This window comes from Sciurus vulgaris (assembly GCF_902686455.1).
Source record: "Sciurus vulgaris genome assembly, chromosome: 12".
NCBI lineage: Eukaryota > Metazoa > Chordata > Mammalia > Rodentia > Sciuridae > Sciurus > Sciurus vulgaris.
This window is the reverse complement of record NC_136473.1, coordinates 808,212-836,121: the sequence shown is the minus strand read 5'-3', so window position 1 is coordinate 836,121 and position 27,910 is coordinate 808,212. Positions and strand designations below refer to the sequence as shown.

General features: G+C 61.5%; 2 protein-coding genes and 1 long non-coding RNA gene across 3 annotated transcripts in view; 2 read left to right on the top strand and 1 right to left on the bottom strand.

Annotated features, from left to right (window-relative positions):
- Positions 1–27,910, top strand: part of TTC13 (tetratricopeptide repeat domain 13) — a 94,406-nt gene that overhangs the window by 57,516 nt on the left and 8,980 nt on the right. The window lies entirely within an intron of this gene.
- LOC306642076 (uncharacterized protein C1orf198 homolog) lies at positions 999–24,319 on the top strand. The gene is made up of 4 exons (XM_079107496.1): positions 999–1,373; positions 12,835–12,885; positions 21,411–21,932; positions 23,660–24,319. The coding sequence occupies exons 1-4, from the start codon at positions 1,032–1,034 to the stop codon at positions 23,711–23,713; spliced, it is 969 nt and encodes a 322-aa protein (XP_078963622.1). The 5' UTR covers positions 999–1,031; the 3' UTR covers positions 23,714–24,319.
- On the bottom strand, positions 23,825–26,183 carry LOC306642078. The gene is made up of 2 exons (XR_013758369.1): positions 24,361–26,183; positions 23,825–24,330 (listed from the first exon to the last, which is right to left on the bottom strand). It is a non-coding gene; the product is annotated as an uncharacterized lncRNA (long non-coding RNA).

The window sequence follows — 27,910 nt, the reverse complement described above, 5'->3', positions numbered from 1 at the left end:
ACCGGGAGGCCCAGCTCCTCCAAGGGGATAAAGGTCCGGGCCTCCTGCGCTTCCTTTACACTCCCGGACCTACAGCAGGGCCGACTTCACTTTCCTTAGGGCTGCGCCTCCCAGGTGGCCTTCCGCTGCCTAGTGGCCCGGGGCCCGCCCCTTGCTAGGCAAGTGAAGAAGTTTCCTTTGTCAGCGGCGACCACGTGGCGCCATGGCGGCGGCCGCCAAGTAACCAGCAGCCGGTCCAGCGCAGGCTCCGGGATGCGCCGGCCCTGCCGGAACCGGCCCGGGAAAACGCGGGCGCCAAGGGACAGCGAAGGGCAGCGCACCAGACCCGCGGGGCGCGGGGCAGGCGGCGCTCGGAACTGAGGGCCGGTTCGGAGGGACGCACGGGACGGTGCTCCGGGAGGAGGCGGAGTCCCGGGGACAGCGCGCGGGGCGGGGTAAGGGCGGCACCCGGGACGGAGAGCGGTCCGGAGGGACGGGGCGGGGCGGTGCTCCGGGCTTGGGGTGCCGAACGAGGACCGAGCGCGGGTCCGGGGGTTGCTCAGCCTGGGTGTGGACCGGCTCCAGGCTGGGGGGGGGGCAGTTCCCGGGCGGGTATTGAGCGAGGGTCCACTGGGGTGGGGGCGGTGCTCCGGGCGGGGACTGAGCGCAGGCCGGGGGGGCGGTCCGCCTAGGCGGGGGCGGTGACCCGGGCCGGGGGCGGGGGCTGAGCGCGGGTCGGGGGGCGGTGCTCCGGGTGGAGGGAGGGCCCACTTGGGTGGGGGCGGTGCTGCGCGTGGAGGGAGGGTCCACTTGGGTGGGGGCGGTGCTCCAGGTGGAGGGAGGGCCCACTTGGGCGGGGTGGTGCTGCGGGTGGAGGGAGGGTCCACTTGGGCGGGGGCGGTGCTGCGGGTGGAGGGCGGTTCACTTGGGTGTGGACCGTGCTCCGGGCGGGGGCCGGGGGCGGAGCGCGGGTCGGGGGGCGGTGCTCCGCGCGGGCGGGGGCGGCGGGCGTGGGCGGCGCTCCGGGCGGGGCGCGGCGGGCTGGGCCGGGCATGGCGTCCATGGCGGCGGCGATCGCGGCCTCGCGCTCCGCGGTCATGAGCGGGAACCGGCCGCTGGACGAGCGGGAGCGGAAGCGCTTCACCTACTTCTCGTCGCTGAGCCCCATGGCCAGGAAGATCATGCAGGACAAGGAGAAGATCCGCGAGAAGTACGGGCCCGAGTGGGCGCGGCTGCCGCCCGCGCAGCAGGACGCGATCATCGACCGCTGCCTGGTGGGGCCGCGCGCCCCGGCGCCCGCCGACCCGGGGGACCCCGGCGACCCCGAAGACCCCGCGCGCTTCCCCGGCCTGCGCGGGCCCACGGGCCAGAAGCTGGTGCGCTTCGGCGACGAGGTGGGGCACGGGACACGCCCCGCGCGAGGGGGAGTGGGTGGCGAGAGGGCCCCAGCCGGGACCGGGGGCTCCAAAGACCCCCACCCGGGCCCGCCCGGCGCGAGGGACGTGGGTAGCGCCCGGGCCGGGGGCGCCTCCGGGGGAAAGGGAGGGGGCTTGAAAGGCCACCCATCGAGCAGAGACGACCACAGTGGAAACAGGACTTCTAAAGCTGGCTGACCTGGTTTCTGATCCAGCTCTGCCCCTTGGCGACTGTGCGGCCCGGGGTGAGTCTTAGAGCCTCAGTTTCCTCCGAGCGAAACGGATGACGCCCACCGCGAGGCACTCGGCTCGCGGTGTATGTTAACACTTGTGACGAGCTCTGTGCGGAATGAGGAATTGAGAGGCGGGGTCACAGGGAGGAGGCGGTGCCTTCCAAGATCCGGGGCCGCGAAGATGTGTCCGGTGGGCACCTTGCGCCCTGTGTGTTTGCGGATGAGCGTGGGCACCCTGTTTTCCTTACCGAAAGACCCGGGGAAGAGAAGTTTAGGTGCGCTCCACAAGTCAGCTCCTTGGGAGTGGAGGGGAGGCTAAGCCGCAAGTCTACCCGCGGTAGTGCGGGGGGAAACAGCGCAGGGAGGACCGGGCGAGCCGTCACCGAGGCTTAGGGTCTGAGCGCGGGGAAGCCTGTGCTCTTGGGAGTGAGTGTCCCTGAAACCTTCCGCGCCCTGGGACAGGGTCTTTCAGACTCAACTTTTGCCTGGAAGGTCGAAGTCAGAGGGAGTAGAAGCAAGGAAGTGGAATCCACTCAGTTAAGTCTTCTGCCTAGGCTGCAGCGGGAGGGGCCAGGAGAGGTGTTCCAGGGAAGTTGGGGGCCCTTCAGAATGAGGCTTAAATCAAAGTTTCAGGCTGGGTGTGCGGAAACATTTGTTAATGCAAAATGTTTGTGGTCATAAACTCACTCTAATGTCAGGTCAGGAGAGTGTGAAATCCAGGACTGTGTTGCCAACAGTGCCTTATTCTCATGGAATTAATAGAAAATTCCCCCTTGGACTTTCAACCCTGAAGGCTTTGCCAGGAAAAACAAGGGTGTGGTAAGCTGGGGAGAGGAAAATATAGGTTTTAAAATGTATTCCAGAGCCTGAACACCCCAGTGGGAAGATGTGCACCTCTGTAGACCTGCAGGTTTGGGTGCAAGAAGTAGCTGGCCCTTGGAAGTCATGAACAAATAAGCCTCAGGGGAGCAAGCCTGCAGTCACTTGCAGCTTTTGGAGAGTGGCTGGCCCTGTCCCTGGGCTTGTCCAGCTAAGAACAGGGGCATGACTGCTTGTCATCAAAAAGCCAGCGCAGTGTCACGGACAGGGACAGTTTATAACCAAGCTGAAGTTTTACTGAGTCCTCATCTGGTGCTCGACCCATCTCTTTCTGGACTCAGTGTGATGTGAAAACAAGGAAACTGCTGGGATCTTCCCCGGAGCCCTGCGCTGTCTTTCAGAATCGAATCCCAGCTTCTCACGTGGGCTGAGCACATGCCCCAGAACACCTCCAGCCAACCTCAGCACGGGTGGTTGCTGCAGGTGCAGCCCCTGGATGTTAGGAGAGGTCTGTGGGAACACTGCCCAGGGTGTTTTTGCCTGCAGTGGCTGGTGGTTTATATGCCATCAGACCAGGCAAGGGGTTGGCACCAAAGTTGAGTCTGCATTCTCATTGTTGTCCATGGGAGACTACGTGTGGAGGAGGGCAGGCTCCTGGGCACAAGGGTAGGACAGGACAGGAGATGACCCCCAGCTAGGTGGCCCCAGGTTGGGCAGAGGACTTGGTTGAGTAGTGCTGTCCCTTCCACTTGACCTGTCTTCTCCTGTGGTCGCAGGGGCCATGCCCTGTCAGCTGCACTAAAGGGTGCTGCCTCCTTCTTTGAACACCCCTTCATTGCCAGTGACATTTTTGTGTCCCACATAGCAACATCCTAAGTCAGAGAATGCAGATATAGTGGCCATCACCTAGTTATTTGTATGTGTTACTGGAAAAAATAGAAGCCTGATTATATGATGGTGACCACAGATGTCCGTGGCTGTGGGTGTGGTAAGGGGCTCAGTTCATGCACTGAAGTGGCCAGTGTGAAGGTCAACGATGTGGTGTGTGTGTGTTGTCTCCACGCCTGAGAGGTAGAAAACCTGGGCTGACTCAGATCCCCTGCTTTGATGACTTAATCTGGCCCCTGCAGAGAAGGAGGTGGCTGTCCTTATTGGGTTTTTTGTTGTTGTTGTTTTGTTTTGTTTTGAATTTTTTTTTATTGTAAACACATGGGATACGTGTTGTTTCCTCATTTGTACATGGAGTCGAGGCATACGATTTGTGCAATCATAAATTTACATAGGGTAATGTTGTTTGATTGTCCTTATTGTTGATGCTGTGAGGGACTTACCGGGTTTGGGGTTCTTACTTCCTTGGGAATTGATTGAGCAAGTGTTCAAGTCCTATTATTTTAGGGAGTAGTATTTTAGGGGGCTGAAGTCCCCCACCCCAGCTTCATTGCCTCTTCCAACTCTGGCTTATGAACATCCGACCTCAATAAAAAGGTACAGGAGTGGAGCTTTGCCCGTGGCTGCCAGCCGTCCCGCCTTCCTGAGCCCCCAGGCCCTCTGTGTGGCCAGCCCAGGATGGGTGCCGGAGGAGAGCTCAACAGCAAAGGAGAGGGACTCCTACATCCCCGACCCAGGTCCTCGCCGCAGGACCACAGCAGGTGCTGCCTCCGAGCGCGTTTGCCCCTCAGGTCGGCCTGGCTTGGAGCAGTGCAGACAGTGTGTCCCTTCTGGTGGGGGATTTTGGTGAGAACAGTAAGGCCTGTTTGCAGATGGAGGCTTTTAACAGTCTGGCTTGTCCCTGGCTTCCTGATGGCTGTGAGTTCTGGGAATGGCTGACCTGGGGAGATGAAAGGTTTTTGTTTTTCAAGTGTTTCAGGAACACCCTGTATGCCTCTACTGCTTCCTGGTATCAGATAGAAAATTTGGATCCTTGGGTTTGTGTTGCCTTCTGTTCCCCGCCCCCACCCCCACCGCCAAACTCCGTGCCACCTATCCAGCAGGATCTGAGTGGGTGTGGGAAGGCTGCAGAGTTCCGAACCTGGTGCCGCCCTCTTGGCTGCGACAGGCGAGCAGATGACTAGGAGGCCTGGGCAGCTGGAGCAGCTTGTTTGTGTGGACTTGCTTGCTGCTTCTGCCTCTCCATGAAGCAGCAGGGCTGGGCAGGAGAGGCGTTTCCATACACCGGGTCTGGATTTTGCCTGGGGAGTGCCTCCCACCCCCAGCACTGCGAATTGAACCGGGGTGCTCTACCACTGAGCTAATGCCACCATTCCTTTTTTACTTTAGTTTGGGGCAGGGTCTAAGTTACTAAGGCAGGCCTTGAACTTGCGATCCTCCTGCCTCAGTCTCCTGAGTGGCTGGGATTGAGGCCTGCACTGCTGTTCCCAGCCAAATATGGAGTTTTAGGACCAGAGAGCTCTGCCCTCTCTTCAGCAGCTTAGCGTGATGGCTGCTGTCCTTGGACCTACATCCCTCTCCTGCTGCAGGAACCTGCGGCTTTGCTGGCCACTCCCTTACTCCTTTTGACTTTAGCCTCCTTTTCTAAGGCCGAGTCTTGGTCTTCCAGGCTCCCAGACACCTCCTGCACTGTCCTAGACCCTGTAAGGCCTGGTGGCTTTCCCACCAACAGCTGGAGGACCTGTAGGTGTCCCTGGGTGGCACATCTGTGGTCACCAGGCTGTGCTGAGGGCCTCAGGGATGCCTGCACAGGGCCTGCCGCACCTCTTCTGAGGGTCCCGGTTCTTGTGGGCCTGCGGGCCTGAGTCCTGCCCAGCCTTCATATTTGGTTTTTTCATTAAATGAATTTATTATAACAAGTTACACCAGTAAGGTAGTTGTGAAAAGTCTCAGGCCACGCAGAAGCAGCTTTACGGGAGAGCTGGTGAGTCCCTCCAGAGCGCTCCTGAGCGGGCAGTCTTAGCTGGACAGCCTGGAGACCTGAGAAGGTCTCCCTTCTCACCCACTTCGGCAACTCAGCCTTTTCTTTTCTCCAGTGTTTGGCTAAGATAAAAAAGGAAGGTAATTTGGGAGTTGCTGTCTCAGTATTTTGTACTTGCTTTTTAAGAGAGGCAGCACGTATGAACTATGATCCCCTCCTCTGCCTGGCGTCTCTGTGCATGTTTTAGGAAGGATGACAGGGTGGATGTGGCCTTTGGTGTCTCTGGCTGGGGCTGTGGTGACCAGTGGGCAGGCATTGAGAAATGGCCAGATCCAATTTCGCAGTCTCTGCTAGGCGGAGGTCATGGGCCTGCCTGAAAGCTTCCTAGCAGATCAGCACCCGGCAGGGCGCTCAAAGGCAGTGAGTGGCCTCCCCTGCCCAGGTGCCTCTGCCTGCTGGCTCCGGTGGCACCCGGACACAGGTTCTACAGAGAAATGAAATGACTTGTTCACAGCCACGCAGGGCAAGAGGAAGCGGATGATGCGTGCAGGATAATAAGAATCACAGCCTAACCAAGACATTTCCACAGTCCTGAAAACAAGTTTCTTCAAAATAAATAAGGAGTGGGGGAGTGCACGCCAGACCTGTCTCTTAGGCTCCTGCCCATGCTGTTCACTCCCTGGAAGCTGCTCCACCCACGCTGCGCTCCGTGCCCGCCGCCACCGTGGGGCACTGGATCGTTTCTGCCCTGACTGCTGTGCCCGAGCCTGAGCTTGCCCCCGCAGCGGGCGTACCAGGAGCAGCACCACAGCTGCTTTCTGCCTTTGAAGCTGTGCTTGTCGTTCCAGATTTGGAAACGCCCATCTCAGCAGAGTTGAATATATTCCAAGTCGAAGGGAACAGCAGAGACCACACTGTGTTCAGTTGCCGTGGAAGGCGTTGGTAGAAACCAGATCATATCTTCTCCCCTGCTTTCCTTTCTAAGAGATCGGATTTTTTTAGAGCAGTTTTAGATTCACAACAAAACTGAGTGGAAAGTGTGGAGTTCCCGCCTACCCGCGGCCACCCGCAGCACCACAGAGCCGTCCACGGTGCGGGCTGTGGACTGCTGACCTCTCATCGCCCTGAGTCAGAGTCCGGGTTAGGGTTCACTGTTGTCGCCGCACTCTCTGTGGACCTCGCCCTGCGTGGAAAGACAGGCTCATTCGATGGGTCACCCACACCAGGTTCACTGCCTGTTCACCCCTCCTGCCCTGCCCTGGTGCCCCAGGTCCCGCTGCCCTCTCCCAGCCCTGCCTGTCCCGAGGCAACACAGAGCCAGGGTCCACAGGCTGCGGCCTCCTCAGGGGGCTTCCTGCCCTGGGTGCCATGCCTGTGAGGTGCCCCGTGCCTTTCCCGGCTCCGTGCCTCTTAGCAGTGGATGCTGTCCCCTCAGGGTGGACCGCAGCTGTCCACTCATTTGCTGAAGGACATCTTGGTGGCCTGCATGATTTGGCAGTTAGGAGTAAAGCTGCTGTAGAGTAAAACTGCACTGGTTTTATGCAGAGGTAGGTTTTCAACTTGTAAAGCCCAGAAACCTGATTGCCTTAATGACCTGAATTTAACAGGGACAAGTCAACACAGAAGTGTTGATGGATTTGCCATGGGGCTGTGTGTTTTTGGTTGATTGACAGGCCCAGGGTTCTGTGCTGTTGCTTGGTGCTACAGCCTTTCAGTGGAGACTCCAGACAGGTCTTCTCTGTTGGAGCGCAGACGACCCACCCCACTATGCACATGCTCTGCCTGGTTGGGCCAAGAAGCCCCTGGCCACCCGATACCAATAGCCGTCTGTGGGGACCTTCTGTCCCTTCCCTGTAGGCTCTGCTGTCTGAGCCTGATCTGTCTAGCTTATAGCATTTTCCAGCTTAAGCCAGGATGCCACCATGTATCTGCCAGAAGCTCCTCTAGGGAAGGAAAATGACCATTCCTGGTCCAGTGAGCTCCTTGCAGGGTTTCAGATGCTGCTTCTGAATCTCCCGAGAAAACCAAGTCTATTTGGGAGTTGGGATTCTGACTCCTAGATTCCGACTTGGCCCTCCTGTAAGAGGTGGTGCTGACAGTCTGCAGTTCTGCCTCTGGCCAGTAGATACCCTGGCTGCCAAACCCTGTTGGTAAACAGCCACCTGCAGTTCTTTAAATGGAGTCTGCAAACGCCAGGAGGGGCAGAAATCTTCAGAGGGCTTCTCCTGGTCCCCAGGCCTGTGCTCTGCAGGAACTGCTCGGTTGCCCTGGTTGGTTATTCCAGTGTAGAGCTGTGATTCTGCCTCGGATGGGCAAGGCCTGGCCCAGACCCACATGAACCAGGGCTTTAGTGGGAGTTGACTGGAGGATTGTGAGATTGCATGTGCCGTGGCTGGGTGGAGCTGGCCAGACCGATGTGGCCTCTGGGCACCAGGAGCCATGCGAAGAGTGTGGCTGGAGTCTGTGGGTCCTGAGAGTGACCAAGCCAGGCAGCTCCCTGGGAAATGGCTGCATTAGAGACCAGGAGCTTTGTGCTCCAGGTGGTACTGGGGATAGAGCCCAGGACCTTGCCTGTGCTGAGCACGCACCCTCAGCTCCAGTCCCAGCCCCTGTCGTTGATGTAACAGATTCGGCTTATGTAAATGGCCCCCTTGGTGTCCCTGATTGGTAGCCAGACCTGGGAACTCAGAGTCTTGAGTCTGATATCCAGGAGCAGCTTCATCAGGAGCCTAGGCCCTGGGGTCCTGGGGCTCATTCCTGCTGGGTCCCTCGAGAGGCGGTGGAGGCAGACCAGGAAGGCCCCTTGCCTCTCTGCTGCCCTTGGAGCTTGAGCAGGCCTAGGGGACCCGGCTGTTCTACAGGCTGGAAGGCCAGATGCCTGGTCCTGAAGTCAGAACCTTAGCAAAGACCCAATGTGTAGCAGCTTCTCATCAACCAACTAGAGGACACGTTGTTATCTATAAAATTTCACCACATTGGAAGTGACTTTGAGGTCGGGAGTTTCTCATTCTAGAATGATCTTGCAGCAGTCCTAACTTTTACAGAGGCATCACAACCCACTGTACATGAGTGCTGCTGGATAATTTCAGAAGCAATTTTACCCAAATTTTTGATTTTAATGGCAGAAGTCACACTGGCTGCAGCCTGTGATGGGCTTTTGTCGGCTTGACACCGGGTGCAGCCCGGTGGGCTGGCAGATGTCTGACACCTGGCTCGGGGGCAGGCCGACCTGGTGTCTGGCTCCGGCCCTTCGCGTGGCACGGCATGGCAGAGTGAGCCCAGCAGTTCTGCGCCAGCCTGCAGGGGCCAGAGGCTCAGCAGGCTTGGGAGCAGACCGTGGCCCAGGCGCTGCATACCTGGGAAGCAGGGGCCCGAGCAAAGCCTTTTTTGGAGGAGACACACCTTTAAGAGACAGACTGTTTCAGAGCAGCCTTGGGTCCCCGCAGGAGTGAGCAGCAGCCAGACCCCGGAGCAGACGTGGCCTTCTCCAGCGTCAGCATCCCAAATCAGCCTGCCCGCTTACCATGAGCCTGCAGGATGGTCAGCACCCCCCACATCCTGCTCCCCCCAGGGTCCCTCCTGCCAGGTGCCGTGTTCTGGGGTCTTGTGCGCTGGGCATGCTGTCCCAGGCCCTCTGCACCGCCCATTCACCCCTCCTCTCCCCAGCAGGAACAGCGCTGGTCCTTCTGGCGCCCCTCCCATCCTCCCAGACGTGCCAGGGTGGACCCTGCAGGCGTTTTCAACGGGCTTCTCTCCCGTGGCCTCACTCTCAGGGCCCCTTCTTGTCTCTCCATGACTTTGTCCCGTACAACTGTGGTTTTAAACACCCGTGGGTATACCGGGGCCTGTGGGCATCAGGGCCCAGCACCCTGGGGCCATCACACTACCTATTTCCAGAAGTTGCTGTTTTAAAACGGAACTGGCGCCCTCTAAAGAGCAAAGCCCTGAGCACCTTAGGCCTAAGCGCCGGTCCCCGCCCCTGGCCCGGCTCTGTCTCTGGCCCTTCTTCCCTGGGTGTTCCGTGAAGTGGGACCGCGAGGTCCACCCTTTTGTCCAGCTCTCTTCTCCAGGTGTGGCGTCCACAGGGTCTGCCCGTAGACCCTGAGCACGCGCCAGTGCTTCTCCCTCCGTGAGACCGAGCGCCCTTTTGCCCGGGTGGACCTCATTTACTTTTTCTGTTCCTCTGTCTGGATGCCTGGCCGCCTGGGCTGTGGTGAATCGGGCGGGCACATCCCTGTCGGTTGGAGCCCCGCCTTCAGTCCTTTGGGGAACATGCCTTGGAATGGAGTCACTGGTGCGTGGCTGGCTCTGCCCCGGAGGCCCCGGGTGTGCAGCAACACAGGGTTAGAGTAGCTGGACGTGGCATGCGCTCTCGAGGTCGTACGTGGCCCTGACCTCGTCAGCCTTCCGCCCTGTGCACTGTATGTAGGTCTTCCCTGTTTCTTGCTGCCCTGGAGGTGCCCTGGGCTTGTGTGCCTGCCGCCATTCCATTTTCTGTGCTGGGATGGTAGCCACCTTATGGGTGTGAAGTGCATCGCCTTCGTTTTCAGTGTGCTCAGTTGTGAGCCTCTGTGATTTAACTTTGAATAACGGCTGCGTCCAGCACCAGGACACGAGGAGTCCCTCGGTGGTCAGCTCTCGCGGGCTGGTGCTTGTTTTCCTTCCTGGGGTTTGGCGGCCTGAGCATGCTTTGTGCTCTTTGCCCCTGGAGTGGACGTCTCTCCTGGAGAGGAATTTGACTCAGGGCAACCTTTGCCAAGGCCCCATGCCCAGGTCTGAGTAGCAGGTGTGCCTGGGTACTTAGTCGGTGCCAGATCTGGGGCACCCGGGGCAGGGAGCATGCCTCCTGAGCAGCCCAAGGGGGCGCTTGGGACTGCACCACAGGCCGGAGCGGGAGGGTCAGCCCTGCCCTGGGCCAGCGTGGAGCCTGTGGGGGTGTCTGTGCACGGAGCCTGGCGCCTGTTCCTCCGGCCCGTGCTTCTGTGGCTGGAGTCTGTGGTGGTGGCTGACATCACAGCCCTGTCACATTTTTGTTTGGTAAGTTTATTTTTAAGTGCTCTACTAATTTTTTTATGGGCCCAGAGTTGCAGGAATCCAAGGAATCTGCCCCCTGACTTAGTTTCTTGCTGGAGCAAACAAAGTACTGTTGACACCAAGTTGGGGAGAAATGGCAGCGTGATGTCTCTCCACCCGTGAGCCCCGCGGAAAGGCAGCTGCAGGGCTGCGGCCACGGGGACCTGGCCCCTCCACGCTCCGGGCCGACCCTGTGCGCCTCAGGATCAGCCACATCCAGAACCAAAAGCCCCGGGTCTAATCTTTGCAAGTTTCAAGGGACTCGCGCTTCACGCCAGCTCCACAGGCCTCGCCCTGTGCTGGCGGTTCTGCCTTGCCTCCGGTTGTCCTGTAGGCACCGCACGCTTCTGTCCTTGGAGGCAGCGAGGCTGGTTACCCAGTGCAGTGTGCGTTGCCCAGATGGCTCCTGTGTCTTCCCCAAGTCGCTTCTGAAGGCATGGCCTCTGGCTCCTCCATCTCCACCTGGAACAAAGCTCTTATTGTTTTACTACTTCTAAGAGGATTGCAGGGTCCCAAGAGCAGAGAATTCCAGAGACTTTCAGGTCACTTAACACTGGCCCCCTCAACAGGCACCAGAGACGCAGATGGGCCTCAGCTGCAGGCTGGCCCTGGCCTCTTCCGGAGCCTCCGCTCTCGGGGCTTGGCACGCCCCCCAGACTGCCATTGCCATGTTTGGATGTTGGGAAGCAATTTGGATTGAACTGAAATTCCAAAGGGGACAGCAGTGACCCCAGCCCTCTCATCTCGAAAGTCTTGACTAGTGGCCAGGAGTCATAGAAACCAGTGCAGGCCAGTTCTGAAGCCAGGATCACCCGAAGGTCGCTGCGCCGGGTGACGGGGCGCTGCGGCCCTGGCTGGGCGGGCTCAGGTGCCCTTGCACTGCTGGGGCCTCGGCCTCACTGCTCGTGCCCGGGCTAGGGTTTTCCCCCGCGTGTCCGTCCCCGTCGTGGCACCCGTGGCATGTCGAAGGCCAGGTGTGGGTCTCCCTATGGCTCCTCCAGTCTGCCTTGCCCTGGTCCCCAGGGTCCACAGAGTGGCCTAGTGCAGGGGACGTGTCACTCCTGGGGCCAGAGCCAAGAAGAGCTGGGCTCTGTCCCACGTTGGGGTGAGGCGTAGGAGGATGTGGCTTGGGCAGAGCGGGGAGCATCCCCTGGGTGTGGACCCTGGTCTGGCAGGCACTGGGGATGCAGGAGGAGCAGCCTGTGTGGTGCCGGGGGCCCAGTGCTGGCCACTGGGGGTGCTGGGAGCTGTCAGGGCTCCTGTTCTGCATCTCGGAGGAACAGGGCTTCTACCGCCCGTGCCCTGCAGGGCCTTCATTACTGGAGTTCAGAAATGAACCCCACGCTCTTCACTTCAGAGAAGGCTGCTGTGGCGTCCTGACCACGCTTGGCACAGCGGCTGTGTTGGAAGGCCCTGCCTGGGGCCTGGGCGTTTGCCCCAGTCTGCCGTGCTTGAGGCTGGGCTGGGGGTGGAGCAGGCTCTGTCAGAAGCTGAAAGGGGGTGGCCCTCGGGCGGAAGCAGCTTACCCGTGGAAAAGGGAGCAGATCACCCAGATGCAGGGCAGGGACCCCCTCCGGATGGAAAGAGACGGAACATACTGGGTTCTTTATGGAAAGACATAATTACTTGGATATTTTTAGGGTGGGTGGTAAAATATGGATATGATTTTAATGTCAGTCTCAATTAAAATATCTTATCCTATTTTCAGTCTGTCAAGCACCATGACCCACATTGGTCCAGAACCTGGGGCCCTGCGCAGCAGCAGGGTGCAGATAAGCTTGGGAGTGCTGTGGGGAGCAGAGGGAAGCCCCGGCGGCTCCCTGAGCCATGGGTCAGGCCAGTGGACAAAACCTGCAGGCCCAAGGTTGGGTCCTAGGATCTGCCCCTCCCACCTCCCCCTGGCCCCAAGGTCAGGTCCCAGGGACTGCCCTGGGGGCTTTTCCTGCTTGGCCAGGGTTGGGAGTGGTGCCAGAGACCTTGGAAGGAGGCCCTGGTGTCACAGGTGTTCCTGGCTGTCCTGCTGACCAGGCCTTCCCTCTCTGCTGGCTTCTGGGGAGGAGGGAGCTCAGATGTGCTGGCGGGTTACGGGCTGGCGTGCTTTGCACGGGTCAGCCCACTCAGGGGTGTGATTCCCTCTCACGGCTGAGGAGACAGGCTCGGAAGTCTAGGTCATCGTCCGTGAGCCAGCAGCTAAGTCCTGGTGGCGGAGACCCGCAGGGCCAGCTCCTTCTCCCTGCCGGGCTGGCCACCCTCTCCCTGGAAGTCGTTCAGCATCTGGAGGGGGCAGCCACCTGGGAAAGGTGAGGGAGGAGCCCCAGGGGGTGTCTGCCTTCCTGGCCAGGCTCCAGGGAGTCGGCTGTGCTGTTCTGGCTCCCACGGCCCCGGGTGGATTTGCACGGGGAGGTCTGAGTTTGGCTTTAGATTCATTCTTGGCTTTGTGTTCCAGGACATCACTTGGCAAGACGAGCACTCTGCTCCTTTCTCCTGGGAAACTCGGGTAAGTTGGATTGAACTTAGATTTGTCCCTTTAAGCTGCCTCGAGTCCTTGTACACTGTCCTACAGCCTAGGTGGACGTGGAGGGCTGGGCCCACGCTGGGCTGCAGGTGGCGGCCTGTTTTTGGTAGGCAAGGAGGGCTTGTGGGAAGTCAGACACGTGCATGGTGACAGGCAGAGTGACAGTCGGTCTGACACCAGGGCCTGAGGCCCCGAGCCCCCCCCCCCCCCGCCCTGTGCCCTCTGCCTCGGACTCCAGCGAGCCTGGCCTCACTGCCCTGGGGGCCTGCTCTCCGCCCGTGCCTCTGCCCACCAGCACTCAGCACCATAGTGGGGGGCCGGGTGACAAGGCTTAGAGCAGTGCTCGGGTGGACTCAGCCCGTTGGTGGACATGTATGCAAGTGGCTGATGGAACCCAGTGGGTGAGACCCGGCCTCCAGGCGCTGGGGTCATCATTGCCAGAGTGGCTCAGGAGCAGGGTCCGGCTGGCCACAGTGCCCTGCCTCTAGCTCCCTCGCTGCCCCGGGGGGACAGCAGCAGGGTGACTTTGGGGAGCTGCCTGTCTCTCCAGAAAGAGAACCACAGACCCAGACCCTGCTGCGCACGGGTGGGCTGGCGCCATGTGCCCACAGAGGTGGCTGTGCCTGGGCGGGTCCTGGCCACCTCTGGGTTTTGGGTGCCACTGCTTCGAGGGGCCCGTCTCACTTGTCCCCTCAGCTTCCGGTCAGAGCCCCGTCCCAGTGACGCAGCCCCCTGAAGCAGTGGGGAGCCGTGGGGGAGACCGAGGGGTCCTCTGGCACCCGCGAGGCCTCCTTCAGGAACCGTCTTGGAATGAGGCATTTCGCCAGGCGGCCGGCAGCATCCTGGTCGCAGCCTGCAGTGAGCAGCTGCTGACTGCTTTGGATGCCAGCTGGCCAGGACGTGCAGGCCGGTGGCCGCCAGATGGTTTTTGCACTGACACATCCACAGCCCTTTAGATATATAGTTTTTTTTTGTTTTGTTTTGTTTTTGCCGTACTGGGGATCGAACTCAGGGCCTTGAGTTTTCGAGGCAAGCACTCTACCAGCTGAGCTATCTCCCCAGCCCCATCCACAGCCCTTTACTCTTTGAAATCCGGGATGGGGTCTCACTAAGTTGCTCAGCCTTGCTGAGTTGCTGAGGCTGGGCTTGTGGGCCACCGCGACCGGACAACTGGGACTCTTCTAAACCTTAGAGACGATGTTGGGGTGCACGACATGCACTCAGGCGCATGTTTGTTTGGAAAGAATAGGCCCCTCTGCCAGTGGCACCACCACACCAGGCCCTACGTGTCCTCACCGTGCTAGTGTCTGCATCTGCACAGCCTTTTCAAAATTTCCTTCGCACATTAGTGCAGAACCCAGGGCTGTGCAGAGGCCAGGGAGCGGGTGCTGTCTGAGTGGGCGGCCTGGGCAGGGCTGGGCACTGGTGGAGGGGCCACCAGGGTCAGGCTCGGGAGTGCAGGGTGTCAGGGAGCAGCCTGGGATGACAGTAGCTGCCGGCCCACGTGGACCCGTCTCCTGGGGTCACAGAGCAGCCCGGGGGCCAGGCAGCCCCTCAGCACCTGGTGTTCAGTGGCCACCCGAGCGGCAGAAGCACTTGCAGTGGAAGCCTGTGGGGGGGACAGTGCTGTGTGGGGTGGCCAGCCTTAGGCACGGGGCCTTACTGTCCTGTTGGTGAAGGCACAGGAGTCCCCACAGCACAGAGGTGCAGGGAAGGTCTGCTCTCGTGCCCATGGGAGGCCCCCTGCTGTCCTGGGAGGCCCCCTGCTGTGTGTCCTGGGAGCCGTTGGGTATCCTGGGTGGGACATTCATGTTCCTCACCTGCTGTGCAAGGCCTCCTGGGGCACAGCAGTTGGACAGGGCAGAGCCCTGAGGTCAGTGTGGGAAGTGTGCCTGAAAAGGCCTTTGGGCACAGAGAGCACGGACTACAGTCCACTCGGTCGCTCCTGCCCTGGTGGCCGGTGCCTCAGGTCCCTCGGACTGGTCCAACAGGAGGCGGCTGGCTGGCATCAGCTAGGAGCTGCCCCTGGTGACCTGCGGGCTAGAGTAGGAGGGGGCCTGCTGGTTCTGCCCAGCTGTGCCCTCTCGGGCCGGGGCCCCTGCACTTGGCTCTGGGGGTCAGGCTCGCCGCAGTTCAGGGCAGAGCCTTCCCGGTGAGGAGGCCACGTGGGCACAGGGCTGCACTTCCTCTCCTCCTTCTAGGGTTGACCCCACTCTTAGGATGGAAAGATGTCCCAGAAAGGGCCACAAACCGGGGGTGGCATCAGTGAGGTCAGGGCCCCTGTCTACAATGCAGGAGTGGCGGGCAGGCCTCTCAGGGGGCGCCGTCCTCACGGCCAGTCACTGTGGACACTTACCAAGCACAGCATTGCATGTGCTCTTGATTCTGCAGGTCAGTGGTCTGAGCGGGCTCAGCTGGCTGTTCTGCTGCCCCTGCCTGGGTCATCTGACACCCAGGAGAACCTGGCTCCGGTGCGGGCCGGTGGCTGGGCGGCCAGGGAGGTGCAGCACCTCATTGCTTTGCCCTTTCGTCCATCGAGGATGAGCCCCCGAGCCAGGTGCGAGGAGGGTCAGCCTGCGCGTGGGGAAGCAGCGAGTTCCGTGTGGATTCCACTCCCTGAGCTCTGACCTTCCATCTGTGGTGCACCCCGGGTCCTTCTTTCCCTTTTAATCCATCGTCCAGTGATCTTCAAAATTCATTGTTAACGCGACAGGAGGCCCACCTTCTGGACCTTCTGTGTGTACGTACTAGGCATTGGCCCCTGGCCCCACATGCCGAGCCCTTCGCCATCCCTGGGTGTGCGAGGGTGTGGGCATGTCCACGTCCTCAGCGCCCCATCCATCTCCAGACACTTCATTGAAAACTGTGGTGCACCCCGAGGTGTCCTTCCTGTGCGCGTTGTGGACTGACGTACCCAGAGCGCCACCCTGCAGAACCAAAACTGCCCGCTCAGTAGCAAGGCCCTGTCTTCCCGATGGCCTCCTGGGGGGTCGCGCTGGTGGCCTCTTCCACCCAGCCTCTGCCTGGCGGGGGCTGGGAGGCCCGCTGCATGCCTCTCACGCTCTGAAGCTTCAGGAGTACTCCCGAGGAGGCTGGGGAGCAGGGGATTCTTTGCATTCCCAGGCCGTCTGGGCTGGAGGATTTGGAGATGCCTGTGGAGGCTGGGCTGGCCGGAGCGGGCCCTTGGGACTCTCCCGCCCCAGGCTGTCTGGCTTCTCTGTGTCTGTGGGTCGTGTTCAGCTGTCTTTCTGGGGCGATATGCCGAGGGCCAGTTTGATCCTTGCCAGAGTAGGGAAGCCTTCCGGTCCTTCCTCAGGACTGCAGGGTCTCGTCCTCTGTGATGTGCCCCCAAACAGGGAGGTGCACACTCTGAGTTCAGTCACCCTGTCCTGCCGAGGGAGACGGGTAGACAAAGGAAGGAGCTGGGCCTGTCTGAGGCTCGCGATGTCTGCTGCCCATGCGGAAAGGGGCCTTCTCCCAGGACGGAGCGGCTCCCTTGGTTCCAGGGGTCAGGAATACCGGGAGCCGTGATAGATGGCTCGGAAGTTGTACTTGTGCAGAAGACGCACCCACAGATGGAACCCGTGCACAGGCACAGCTGGGCGGCCGTCTGCCAGGATCGACCCTCATGAGGCACTGCCCTCGCTCTGGTCGGAGGAGTTTGGGGTTCAGTCTGCCAGTTAGCTGGGTCGAAGTCAAGGCGGGCTTGGAAAAGGGCCGCAGCCGTGATCAGATGCCTGTTAGGGAGTTTGAAGAGGCTCCATTCTGCCCACGTGGCTGCCTGACTGACCAGCTATATGCGTGAGGTCGGTCACAGTGGACATGCCCCTGTGGCGTTGCAGGTTAGCTTTGACAGACACTGAAAAGCCTGCGGGTGGTGCTTCCTCAGCCGCCTACCCAAGGCCAGACGCCCTGGGGAGCCCCAGCCATGGCCACACCCGCATGCACACTGCCCTGGGGGCCCCTGGCCCTTGTCGCCAGCGGTCCCCATCCCTGCCCTGCCGTCCTCCTCCCTCTGCTTGTCCCCTCCTTCCCTCTGGGGTCTCCCTGACTCCCTTCCTGAGACCCAGAGCCCAGCCCCAGCCCTGCCCGGGACCCCCTCCCCACGCTGGCTGGGTGAGGAGCAGGAGCTGCCCCCCCAGTGGTCCCACCTGCCCCTTTGGCCCGGGTGCTTCCTGCCGGCCAGCCTGCAGCCCCAGCCCTGCTCTGCTGTCCTGCAGGCAGGTCCTGGCCTCCTTGTCTCTACTCAGTCCCCACCCCTGGTGGAGGTGGCGCCTGCCGTGCCTGTGCCCAGCCCTGAGGGTATGCTGCCTGAGGTCCCTGGGGAGAGGGCGGGGCCAGGCAGGGCTCCTCCCACTCCCCACAGCCCCCACGGCCCTCCTGTTGCTCTAGGAAGTGCCCAGGAGGGAGGCGGGGCTGGTGTGCCTCTGTCCCGTGAGGCTCTGCCCACGCACCCCCCGCGCGTGCCAGCTGCCTGTGCCCTAAGCCTTGTGGACACACAGGCATGGTATTTAGCTCCTGGTCTACATCCGGGCCTGAAAGGCCCTGCTCGCCTGGGTCTGACCGCACCCGCCTGCCCCTGTTGGGCTGCCTCTGTAGTGACCTGAGGTTCTGAAGGTGTTCATGTGTCCCTCTCCCCCTCCTGTCCTGGCGGGGAGGAGGTGGGAAGGGTACAGCTTGGCGGGATCTGTCCAGCACTGTGATACCATCCGCCATGGCTTCTGTAGCCCCATGGCGAGACCTGCAGAGGCCTCCCAGCCCAGCAGTTAGTCTTGGCAGCGGGCACTTGCCAGGGTATCTCGCATTCCTCTCCAGTGAGCGGGGCGTAAAAATAGATGCAGCCCTGTGCTGTGGTCTCGCTGAACTTAGAGCGGATGTGGCCCGCGGAGCTCCGGCTCCCCACATGGGCTGACCAGCGCCCAGCCTGGGGTGTGAAGGGGGCTGAGGGCAGAGGGGCCCGGTCCATCTCCTGTCTCTCTGTGTCAAGACACGGACGACCAGTGTTGAGTCCTAGCCCCGACCTGCCTGTACCAAGGACCAGTGACCAGTACATCTGTTGACCCTGGCTCCTGCCCATGCAGTGCTGCCCACGCTGAGGGGGCTGCCATGACCTCCTTTCCCAGGAGCTGGCTCTTTGTCCTTGTCTGGAAAGGGACTTTTTCCATAAATGAGGAACTTGGTCTGTGGCTCCGCAGGCTTCCCATTCCGCCTCCCTCTCTCAGTCCTGTGCTTGCCAGGGGCCTGGGACCAGGCAGGGTCCTCAAGTCTGTGGGGTCACTGCCCCAGCCTCCATCAATTCACGAGAGGGGTAGTGCCGGGTCCCTCCTTGCACCGTGGCGCTCATTTGCATAGTGTGTCCGAGGTCCCCTCCAGTGCCGCACACAGTAGGTCTCAGCCAGCTGCTGCCCTGGGCCGTTCTTCGCAGGTCACGGGAGGTCTGAGGTCAGCTGACTTCCCCCGCTGACCGTGAGCAGTGGGACGGGCCAGCATCCCGCGGGTCCCCATCAGACTCCGACCCCTCTCGACCTCATTCTGGACCCCTGGGTGTGGTGCCTGTTGCCCCAAGCTGGCTTGGTGACCGCAGGAGTGGGGGAGGGGGTGTGTGCAGGGCACACCGGGGCGGGGCAGGGTGCTCTGCAGAGTGCTGCCTCCCGAGGGGATGCAGCTTGGTCTGGACCCACGAGGGCGAGGAACCTCAGGCTTCTTGGTGGGCTCGGGAGGTGCAGATGGCTGCACCCGGAATGGACAGCAGCCAGGCCAAGCCTCGGTCTGGGAGAGAGGAAGCATCCACAGTGTGAGTCAAGATGCAGAGACCTAGAGAACCGACTCGGAGATGTTGGAAGGGCCCAAAGCAGTAGGGCTGCTGCTTCCACCTGACCGACACGGTTGTCCTCTGACTGCGTGCACAGGCTACTGTGGTGTCCCCGTGAGCGGGGTCCTGGGGCCCAGCCAGAAGGGCAGGTGGCTGAGCCTTGCCAGAGTCCATTCTTGCTGTAGGTCCTGGGGCTTCCGAACTGGGCATTCGTGGGTGGAGGCTCGCCCCCAGGTCTGCCTTTGGAAATTCTAGGTAAGAAGCCCAGTTCCCACAGGGTGGGGAGTGGGCCCGAGACCCCCTTGCGTGTAGCGAGTGGGCCGGGCTGTGTAAAGGGCCCCGCAGCCACATCTTATTGTCAGTTGGGAACATGCGAGAAGCAGGCGTGTTAGAGCTTCTCTTCTTTGCCTCCTTGTCTCCCCGTGTTCACCTCCAAGCCCCCAGGCCAGACCGCTGCTCGGGTCAGCCTGGCCCTGTCCAGATGACGTCCTCCTCCTGCTCCCCAAAACCCCAGGAGCAGCCTGCCACCGCTCGTGTCCCAGGAGCACGTGCTGCTCAGTTCTTCCCACAGTGACGCGTCCTCAGAATCTCCGCCACTGGCCTCTGCCCACCGGCCTGGATGGCCTGTTGCTGCCCCACCTCTGTAGACCCTCCAGCCTCGCTCTGCACAGGCTTCCGAGCGGAGAGCCACCAGAGAAATCTCTGATCCCAAAAGAGCCTGCAGCTCAACAGAGCTCTGTTTGAAGAGCCTTCCTTACAGAGTTTCTGGTCACGGGCCACCCTGTCTTCACGTGGGGGCCACCTGTTTGAAGGGGGTCATCCGCACACGCATGGGGTCCCGCGTTCTGCTGTGGAATTCAGAAGTGTGCGGTGGGTTCAGAACGCCTCACTCGAGTTGCGTGTTAGAATGGCCCCGTGGTGGACGTGCGTGCAGAGATCCTGAGGGTCCTGCCAACTCTGCTGTTGCCATGGTCACTGCACCTGTTGGCCCCTGGCTTTGGGTCCACACAGCCAGGTCCTGGGGTCATGGGGTCAGGCCGAAGTCCCAACAACACGGCCTCCTGATGGACTAGAGACCTGGGGCAGTGGGTCACCCCACGACTCCCATTTCCTCATTCACTTAAAAACCACCCGCCTCGTGCCTGGGGTCGCGGGACCTCCACCTGCCCTTGACCCCGTCTCCTGCAGGGCCCGCCTTGCTGGCTGAGTCGGGTTTGTCCCTACAACGCTGAGCTTCCTGCTTGCGGCCTGAAGTCGGTTCTCCGTCCTGCCGCCAGCAGCTGGGTTCAGAGGAGTGGGCGGCTCTCTGTTCAAGACCCACCCGATGTCCTCGCGGGGTGCCCTGGAGACGACAGAAATGTGAGCGCGAAGGACATGGACCAGGCAAAGGAGCCCCTTGGCGTCTCAGACCCGGGATGGGTTGGGTCAGCTGGATGGTTGAAATCGCCAGCATCCGCGTGCTGGGGCAGGGAGACGGCTCCCCAGAGCAGGTGAACAGCAGGCGTGCAGACTGCGTTCCCCTTGTATGTGGATGTTTCACTTCTGGAAACCTGTCAAGCCCGTAGCCCAGAGGCGGACGGCACCATGCCAGAGGTGTCACTGGCCCCTCTGGCAGCGAGGACCAGCAGGGCACGTTTTCCGAGTGAGGAGCACCTACCGGGTGGCAGGCAGCCACTGATGGGAAAGGTCACAGCATCGAGAACTGCAGTTCCAGCAGGCACATGGCAGCGTGGACGTGCTCGAGACCACGCAAAGGGCCGCCCCCAGCTGCACCCTCCTAATGCCAGAGGCGGCACGGTTCCCAAGGTGGCCAGGCTGCGGGGCGGGGGCTACGACTGAGGCCTCGGCCTCCCCGGCTTTCTCTAACGTAGTTTTCTTACTTATTTCCTTACTCTTTTGCAGTTCTGGAGAGAGTACCCAGGGTGCTCCTCGCTGAGCCACTGTTCCCAGCCCTTGCTATTTTATTTTGAGACACAGTCTTGCTAAGCTGCTTACGACTAAGTTGCCGAGGCTGGCTTTGAACTTTGATCCTCCTGCCTCAGCCTCCCGAGCGCCTGAGATTACCGGCCTGACCACTGTGCCCGGCTGGCTTACTTGTTAAAGGGGCAGGTGTGAGGCGGTGAAGATGGTGGGGAGAGGGAGTTTTCAGACTTGATTTCAGAAATGATGGTGAGCAGGTGCCCTGTTCCGCAGAGCTGGGAACACGATGTCCTCCGCGGGCTCCAAGGAGACGGCGGCCACTTGGCATTTCCTTGCTGTGAACCAGTCGGCTCACTCGGCAGCATGTCTTCAGAGGCCGCTCTGGTCACCAGGAGGCTGGGTCTCAGATGTGGCAGTGCTGGTGCCTGCCCTGTCATGGGCACCCTCAGGGTGCAGGGGCCTCACCTCTGGGCAGCGACTCACAGGGAGGGCCAGGCTCAGGGAGAGGCATGTGCTCCGCTGGCCCCGCAGGGAGTCCAGTCCTCAGCCACTCGGATTCGGAATCTTGGGGCTGCTCTAGTGCCAGGTGAGGTGTGGCTGTGCCTCAGAAGGTCGTGTGTGTTTCAGGTGGCAGGTGTGGTCCCGAACACGGCCACTCAGGCCCCGGGCACAGCTCGAGTACAGTGGCTCCCAACGTGGTCTGTCTGAAGCCGGGCGGGTGTGCGTGCTGGCCACCTCTTGCCCCTCTCAGTGTCTTCCTTTCTTCTCCGTGCAGAGTCAGATGGAGTTCAGCATCTCCTCCTTGTGCATCCAGGAGTCGAGCAACGGCAGTGCTGCCAGTGAGCTGAGGCCGCTGCCCAAGGCCTCCCAGGGCCCGCAGGCCCTCAAGCCCACCCAGGGCAGTAGGGCGTCCAGCCTGGATGCCCTGGGTCCGACCAGGAAGGAAGAGGAGGCGCCCTTCTGGAAAATCAATGCGGAGAGATCCCGGGAGGGGCCCGAGGCCGAGTTCCAGTCGCTGACACCCAGCCAGATCAAGTCCATGGAGAAAGGGGAGAAGGTCTTGCCTGCCTGCTACCGGCAGGAACCTGCCCAGAAAGACAGGGAGGCCCGGGCCCTCCGCCAGGAGCAGTGGGTCCTTCCCAATATGGGTGTGGACCAGGAGAGGCCACCGCCGGCCCAGACCCCCACTGGCATGCTGCCCGAGGCCGAGCCCTCTGAGCCCCTGGGGAAGCTGCTCTCTCTGGATGCCAGGCAGGACGAGGACGGTGCTCTGGGTTCAGAGCCTCTGCCTGCACAGGTGGGTGGCCCCCACCCGGGGCCTCTTCCAGCCAGGGGCCCCTTCCAGGGGCAGGGAGACCACAGGGTACAGGCCTGGGTGTCCATGCGGCTTTCATCCCCATCCTGTCCTCTGGCCTTCACGGAGGACTTCGGGGATGGGGAATGGGGTATCGGCTGCTCTGCCACCACCTGAGGCCTCCTCTGTGGGCAGGCGGGAAGGGTCAGTGTGGGGAGGCTAGGAGGCATTGGCAAACAGGGTCCCCAGGGGCGGGGGAAGCAGGCAGGACCCGGGTGGCTGCTTCAGGGAGGGATTGGCCGCTGCCCCCTTCCCACAGTACAGGCGCGGCTGTCTGGAGGAGGGCTGGGAGCTCTCCAGGGGTGGAGGGCAGTAGAGGCAGGTCTGCGGAGCCCTCGGGGTGAGGTGCTGGGTGTCGGGGAGGGACGGGGAGCTGGTGGCTGCAATGTCCCTGGCTCCTGGTAGGAGCGGCCCCTGTCATTGCCCGGGTGGTCTGTGCAGCTGAAGAGGTGGAGCCAGCACAGAGAAGACGAGCGTTTGTGACGATGGCCCTGGTGTGGGAGGGTGCTCACAGCCCGGAAGCGGGAACAGGAGCGCCTTTCTCTCCGGGAGGCTCGGCTTGCCCTGGGGCATTGTCTCACAAACAGCACTGTGTTGTGCGCATCTGAGGCCGAGCGCTGTCCACCGCAGGCCACTGAGGCCCCGACGGGGCTCTGCACATCCATCATGGAGACAGCCCTGCTTGCGCCTGGTGCTGTGCTGCCTGGTGACATCTCCGGGCTGTGGCCTGCAGTCTCGCTGGAGGAGTCCCGAGGGAGGGCGGGAGCAGGTGGGCAGGGCCAGAGCAGGAAGCGAGGGCCCCAGCCTCCCAGGAGGGTCCACTGGGTGGTGCTGGCCCTGCAGAAGGACCTTGTGGTGATGGGAAACCTCGGGCAAGTCGCCACACCACAGCTGCGAGCTCTGCCTCTGTGACCGGGCCTTTCCTCTGGGGCCGCCGCACAGCTTGGAGCTGCAGGCAGCTCTTCTGGGCCTGCCCTGTCTTCTGTCCGCCTGGTTCCCCATCTCATCCTCCTGCGGGCTCTGCAGAGTACCACCCTTCGCAGGGTGTCCCCTCCCAAGCCCGGTTCCGTGGGTGTCCTTCGGGTGAGAGCCGAGCTGGGGAGGGGGAGGCTGCACATCCAGGAGACGGGAGGGAGCGGGAAGTGGGCGGTCCCTGGCTCCCTCCGTGGCGTCTCAGGTGAGTACTCCTGGCCACGGGCCTCCCCAGCCTTCTCTGCGTGCTGTAGCGTGGGGGGGTCACTGCCGGGCAGGCAGGCCCCCACGGCCGAGCTGGACAAGGCTGCGGGGGGTGGTGTGGCTGGAGCCCTGCCTGCCTGCGTCCCTGGAAGCCCTGGTCTTGGGGCCCCTCAGCAGTCCCCCTGCCCCTCCTCCCCTCGTGCCCTGGACCTCGCGGAGTCCTTGGCTCTGTTGTGTCCACATGTTCAAGAGCGGAGGGCCACCTGGCTGCTTGGCTCCAGAGCGGGACCTGCGCTGCGCAGACCCACCCGGCCGCAGGGGGCACGGGCCCTGACCGTGGAGCCCGCTCTGTCCCCCAGCACTGAGGCAGATTGAGGCTGGGGCCCGGGAGGGAAGCTGCTGCTTCATCTGGGTCATCCTAAATGAGGTGCTGTTTTTAGACTGCATGGCGGAGAGAGAAGCAGGCGCCTGACTGCGCGCTCTTGTCCCTGCAGGCCAGCTCCAACGTCATCCTGAAGACAGGTTTCGACTTCCTGGACAACTGGTAAACGGAGCCAGGCGCATGCAGCGGGGCCCCGACGTTTCCAGGGTGCTGTGCCCAGGAGGGCTCTGGCCTGCTTCCTGGTTTCTCTACTCTTTTCTTGATTTTTAGAAGCTGGTGAATATTGCCAGTTTTTTCTCTTTTTGGTAAAACCAGATATTCGTGCTATTTTCAACGATTTGATAATGGAAGTTTTACATCTGGAATTTCTAAGGACTGTTAGGAATTTAGTGGATCGTGTTCGTAAGCCCCTCCCAGCCCATTTCCCTCCTCTTGGGAGGTCTCCCCACATCACCAGGGCCCAAACGGATCCTGCCTCTGCTTCGTGCCCCTCTGTGCGGCCAGCCTCCTTGGGTGGTGGCCACCACGTCCACAGCTTCCACAGTGCCAGCTGCCAGCCGTTCCTGCAGGAAGATCTGCCCTCAGGAACAGCTCCCGATGCTCGCGGCCTCCTGCCGCAGCCACTACTGGCACTGCGTGCCACCTGCCACCCCGGGCCACTTCCAGGAAACAGACGGCACTCGGTGGACAGCATCTCTGCGCTGCCCCACGCCCTCGTTCAAGAAGAGTGGCGTGTCTGGAGTTGTGTGCCAACCTCCTGTTATCTGCACCTGGCTGTGGCACCTGTGGCTGCCACTCACCTGGCTGTGGCACCTGTGGCTGCCACTTTTCTTGGCTTTGTACCAGCTTCCTTTCAGAAGCTCCCAGTCCTTGGGCGACCCGCTGCCTGACCCTGTACTGGGCATGGGCGGTCAGGGAGGGGCAGAGTGCTGGGGCAGAGGGCTCCTCTGAGTCTCTGTTGGCATATTTCCTGAGGGAGACAGACAGGCTATGGCCACCTCCCTGCCCAGACGCCCAGGCTGCACCAAGAGGACCCCCAGCCCTGCCCTCCCTGGAGAGGAAGGGCGGCCAGGACCCCATGGTGGTCCCGAGGCCCGCAGCGCCCAGCACTGGCTTGCCTGGCCTGTGCTGACAGGAGGGCAGCCCTCCCTGGAGGCCACTGCCCTCACTGTGCCCTGCAACGGCAGGCGGCGCCCAAGTGGAGCTGTGAGCCCTGTGCCGTGCGGCACGCACACCGCTGTCACTGTGTCCCCTCACCTGAGGCCTTAATCCCTCTGAGCCCTGCCAGCAAGCTTGGCTTCAGTACCGAAGGGCGGCTTTTTAAACCTGTTTCCTAGGCTCCTCTGTCCAGTGTCCACTTTCCAGGACATTGTCTTGCTCCAAGTAAAGCACATGGCGACCACCTCCACCCCCAGGAAAGTCTGCCAAAGCTGTGGCTCAGCAGCTGCGCTGGTCCCTACAGCAGCTCTATTCCCCAAGGCTCAGACTTCTCTGCCCTCCTCTGGTCACTGGCTGCAGTGTGACGGGTAGAGGTTCCCTCTGTGCCACTTGCGCACTCTCAAGGGGCGTGCAAGGGGCCTGCGCATCCCTGCCAGCTGAGCCCTGCAGGCGCCTCTGCCTGCCTGCGGTTCCGCCTCAGGTTTGCAGCTGAGCTAGAGGCCTGGGTAGCAAGTGGGTGGGAGCCGGGAGGGACAGCTCGTGCTCGCACACCTGGGCGGGATGGCCTCTGCTCTCTTGGCAGAGTTCTCCCTGCTTTCCCCCTTTCCTGTGAGTCTGTGTCCCCTCAGGTCATCCTCGGAGCTGAGAGGTGGAGGCTGCTGAGAACTCCGTGCTCTTGGTCCCTCTGGCCCAGCACCGCAGTCTCTAGTTACTCTTGGGGGGCAGCCCCATGAGAGTGAGCGGAAGCCACACCAGGGAGGCGTGGGGGTCCTGAGGCCATGCTGCTTGGCTCTGCCTTGGAAAGAACGCAGTCCCCATCCTGCCTGACCGACATCTGTCCCCACACAGGCAGTCAATGCAGAGGCAACTGTCCCCTCCTCCAGGAGTGAAGCTACATTTCCACGTGTGACCCTCAGGCCCCAGTGTAGTTTCTGAAAGCAGAGCTCATGTGCACACCTCCCCGCGGAGGCCTGTGAGTGACCCCGCACCTGGGACTCTGCTGGAGGACCCAGTGTCCTGCGCCGTGACGGCTTCTGCAGGAGCCCCCAGGACATCAGAACGGGGGTCTGTTTCCCAGGGGCCCTGCTCCTGGCCCTCAGGCCCAGGTGTGTGAGTGCTAGAGCAGCCTTCCTCCGGCCTCCTTTCTTTGATACACATTTTCAAAAATGATAAGTTCTTACAATGTGTAACTTGGTCGTATTTTATACTAATTGCCTTTAATAAAGCCTTTTTAAAAATGCCAGGCCTGTCTATTTTGGGCCTCTGCTGGATCCTGGAGGCCTGTTGGGTGATGGCAGCTGGACACCGGGAGGGAAGAGCGAGGCTCAGAGCCCAAGCCAGCTTGGAGCCCGCTCAGCCCCCTGCACGGCCCGGGCACCGCCCGCAGCTAGCTAGAGCAGGGTGATGGCCACGGGCGCCTGCCTGACCGGAGGGCAGTGTGCCTGGGGCTGGGGCACAGCCAGCAGGGCTTCCCAGGTCAGTGCAGCACACCAAGTCCCCGGGACCCTGCAGAGCAAAGGCCGTCCCTGCAGCTCTCCCTTGAGGGAGTGGGCCAGGAGGTTTCATCTTGCTTTGCCTTTGAAGAGCCACCAGCAATCCTGGCCCATTCCTTAGAATGCAGCGGAGAAGTTCTGGACATCACTCTCCGTCAGTCAGCCTTGGAGTTGACATGGGTAGGAAGGTGTCGGTGGGGGCGCAGGCCTCTGCGGGCCTCAGGGACAGGCCGTGCACTGCCTCTGGAGCACGGGCTTCAGGAGTCACCACCTGTGTGCGGTGCAGTGCTGCCCGAGCCACCTGGGCCCGTTCCCACGGCCACCAGGCCTCCTGCGAGGCTCTTGGGTTTGGGGCTCAGGGTTGCTCGACTGGGGTGTTAGGGTGCTCAGCACGTGTTTCTGTGCGGGGAGCAGAGACCACGCCTGGCGTGTCCAGCGTGCACAGCCAGGGAGGAGACCACACCCCAGGGATGGTGCTGCCCTCTGAGGGGAGTGGGGGGATTCCTGGTGAGCTCCCCAGGTGCCTGACACTGAGAGGGAGCCCCTCAGAGACCCGTGGTTCTGCGTCCACCCCAACTCAGGCACAAAGCAAGCAGTCCTGGGGAGATGCACTTGCCAAACCAGGAGCAGGGTGTGGTTCGCCACAAAGCAGCATGGCCCAGCTCAGACGGCAGTCTGTTCTGTCCCAGTCCGGAGGCCGGGGTCCAAGCTCAGGGTGTCCCGGCCTGATCCCCAGCCTTCTCCTGGCTTGCAGACACTCTCCTCTCGCTGTGTCCTCGCAGCTGGATGTCCCTCTGTGTGTGCAAGGACACCAGTCGCTGGATTAGGGACCCTAACCATACACCTTAACTGCCTTCAAAGGCCCATCTCTGCAGTGGCAGTCAGATCCCAGAAGTTAGGGCTTCAACATGAATTTGGGGGTGGGGCACGGAATTCAGCCCATGATTGGCATCAATCAAAAAGTACCATGGCGACCAAAAATACAGGACTTCCAGGAGCCGGCGCAAGCTAAGGATACAGACTCAGCGTTCCAGGTGAGCATTGCGCATTTGACAAGCTTAGGCTGTGAGCAGCTCACGGAAGGAGCCAAGGGCGGGGGCACTAACCGGGGAGCCGTGGGCCACGAGGTCTGGTAGGGGCAGAGAACAAACAGCCTTGCAGTGGGATCAGAGTCAGGTGTGGGTGGCACCATAATGGGGTCAGGGGTCCTCAGAGCTGGGGAGGGGGTTCTGTGTGGCTGAAGACCAGGTTGGAAAGGCCGCAGCCCGCGCTGGGTGGGGTGGCCTCGGGGGCCTCGGGGCCAGGCTGGGAGGCAGAGCGGTGCCAGACCGTCCTGCTGAAGGACAAGTGGGAACATGCAGCCCGACTGAGCAGAGGCCGTGGTCTCAGAGCCAGCAGAGAGGGTGTTGAAGGTGTTGGTGACCAGAGGGAGCCAGTGACGATGCCCGGGGCTGGCAGCTTGGCGGCCTTCCTCCAGCCGCATCCCCTGCCAGGGGCGGAGCGGGGCTAGGCTGACCTCCCGCGTCTGAGTGCCATCTCCCGCCTGAGGCTCTGCATCAGGCTTGTGTTCCCTGGGGGACCCTGAAGCCCCGGGCAGTGTGCTGGGGTCCCCGTGTGATCTTGCAGGACAGGAGCAGCCCCCAGGAGGTTCTGGTCCTGCCTGCCCAGCTCGGCCCCACGTGGCCACTGAGCTTGGGACAGACGGGAAGTGC